Raw genomic sequence first — 1,668 nt, forward strand, 5'->3', positions numbered from 1 at the left:
GGAAATAAGGAATGGATCCATTTTTGTTGACAGGATTTCTTGGAAACAAATTAATGAAGTGCCAGGAACACCATGTGAATGAAGAACTCCTGTGCCTTCAAGTCTCACCTGTAGCAAGGAGGTTACCTCATTCCTCAACCTTCCCTGACACCACCTCTCATCACTCTCCCTCTTGCTCCTCTCCTGACTACACTGGCTCCATTTTGAGTCCTGGATATCCCTCCAGGGATCAAAACAGGTGACTTCCTCAGGGACATTGCACTGGCCCTTTCTCTTACAGGGCACACACATCCCTAGTTAATTCTATCTCCCATGCAGATTTCCCTAAGGTTTCTTGTCAAGTGTCATGTTGTTTTACATGTTCCTGAACTCCCAGTAAAGATAACACCCTATCCACTTTATTTTATGCCTGCTTTTATTCCCACATGTCTTTGAAGTTATAGCATTTTTACCATGTTACTAATGTTCATTTGTATTAAAATTAATCACTTTTTTCCTAATTTCTAGTCATCAAACCACCACATGGGACCAGGCAATGATACCCACATTTCAGGATTTCTTCTTCTGGGATTATCAAACAAACCAGAACTGCAGCACCTCCTATTCGGGCTTTTCCTCTCCATGTATGTGATCACTGTGTTTGGAAACCTGCTCATCATCCTGGCCGTCAGCTCTGACTCCCACCTCCACACCCCCATGTACTTCCTCCTGGCCAACCTATCCTTTGTAGACATCTGTGTCACCTCTACCATCATCCCAAAGATGCTGGTGAATATACAGACACACAGCAAAGTTATAACCTATACAGGATGTATTAGCCAGATCTGCTTTTCCCTACTCTTTGCAGGCTGGGAAGACTTTCTCCTGGCCGTGATGGCCTATGACCGCTTCGTGGCCATCTGCCACCCCCTCCACTACACGGTCATCATGAACCCCTGGCTCTGTGGACTCCTGGCTCTGCTGTCCTGGATCATGAGTGCCCTGAATTCTTTAATACAGAGTTTAATGGTTTTGACGCTCTCCTTCTGTTCAGAGGTGGAAATCCCCCACTTTTTCTGTGAAATCCATCAGATGATCCAACTTGCCTGTTCTGATAACTTTCTTAATGACACAGTGATGTATGTTTCAGTTGTGGTCCTGACTTGTGGTCCCCTCTCTGGGATCCTTTATTCATATTCTAAGATTATTTCCTCCATATATAGAATCTCATCAGCTCAGGGCAAGTATAAAGCATTTTCCACCTGTGCATCTCACCTCTCAGTTGTTTCCTTATTTTATTGTACGGTCCTGGGAGTGTACCTTAGCTCTGCTGTTACCCAGAGCTCCCATGGAAGAACAGTAGCCTCAGTAATGTACACGGTGGTCACGCCCATGCTGAACCCCTTCATCTACAGCCTGAGGAACAAAGACATAAAGGAGGCTCTGATAAGATTCTTCAGGAGGGCAACTATAGCCAGGTGATGGGTATTAAGGAGGGTACGTGTTGTGATGAGCACTGGGTGTTATAGGCAACTAATGAATCTTTGAACACTACTTCAAGAACTGATGATGTCTGTATGCTGGCTAACTTAACATAATAAAAAATAATAATAAATAGAAGGGCAATTGTCCTGGTGGTGAAGAAGTGCCTTGATTGTAGGGCTCAAAGTCATCATTTTTGATCATTGT

General features: G+C 44.1%; 1 protein-coding gene across 1 annotated transcript; it reads left to right on the forward strand.

Annotated features, from left to right (window-relative positions):
- The first annotated feature begins 522 nt into the window (after positions 1-522).
- On the forward strand, positions 523-1,461 carry LOC125280923 (olfactory receptor 7A10-like). The gene has a single exon (XM_048211661.1). The coding sequence runs from the start codon at positions 523-525 to the stop codon at positions 1,459-1,461; it is 939 nt and encodes a 312-aa protein (XP_048067618.1).
- The last annotated feature ends 207 nt before the right edge of the window (positions 1,462-1,668 follow it).

The sequence above is a fragment of the Ursus arctos genome, unplaced genomic scaffold, assembly GCF_023065955.2.
Source record: "Ursus arctos isolate Adak ecotype North America unplaced genomic scaffold, UrsArc2.0 scaffold_14, whole genome shotgun sequence".
Taxonomy (NCBI): domain Eukaryota; kingdom Metazoa; phylum Chordata; class Mammalia; order Carnivora; family Ursidae; genus Ursus; species Ursus arctos.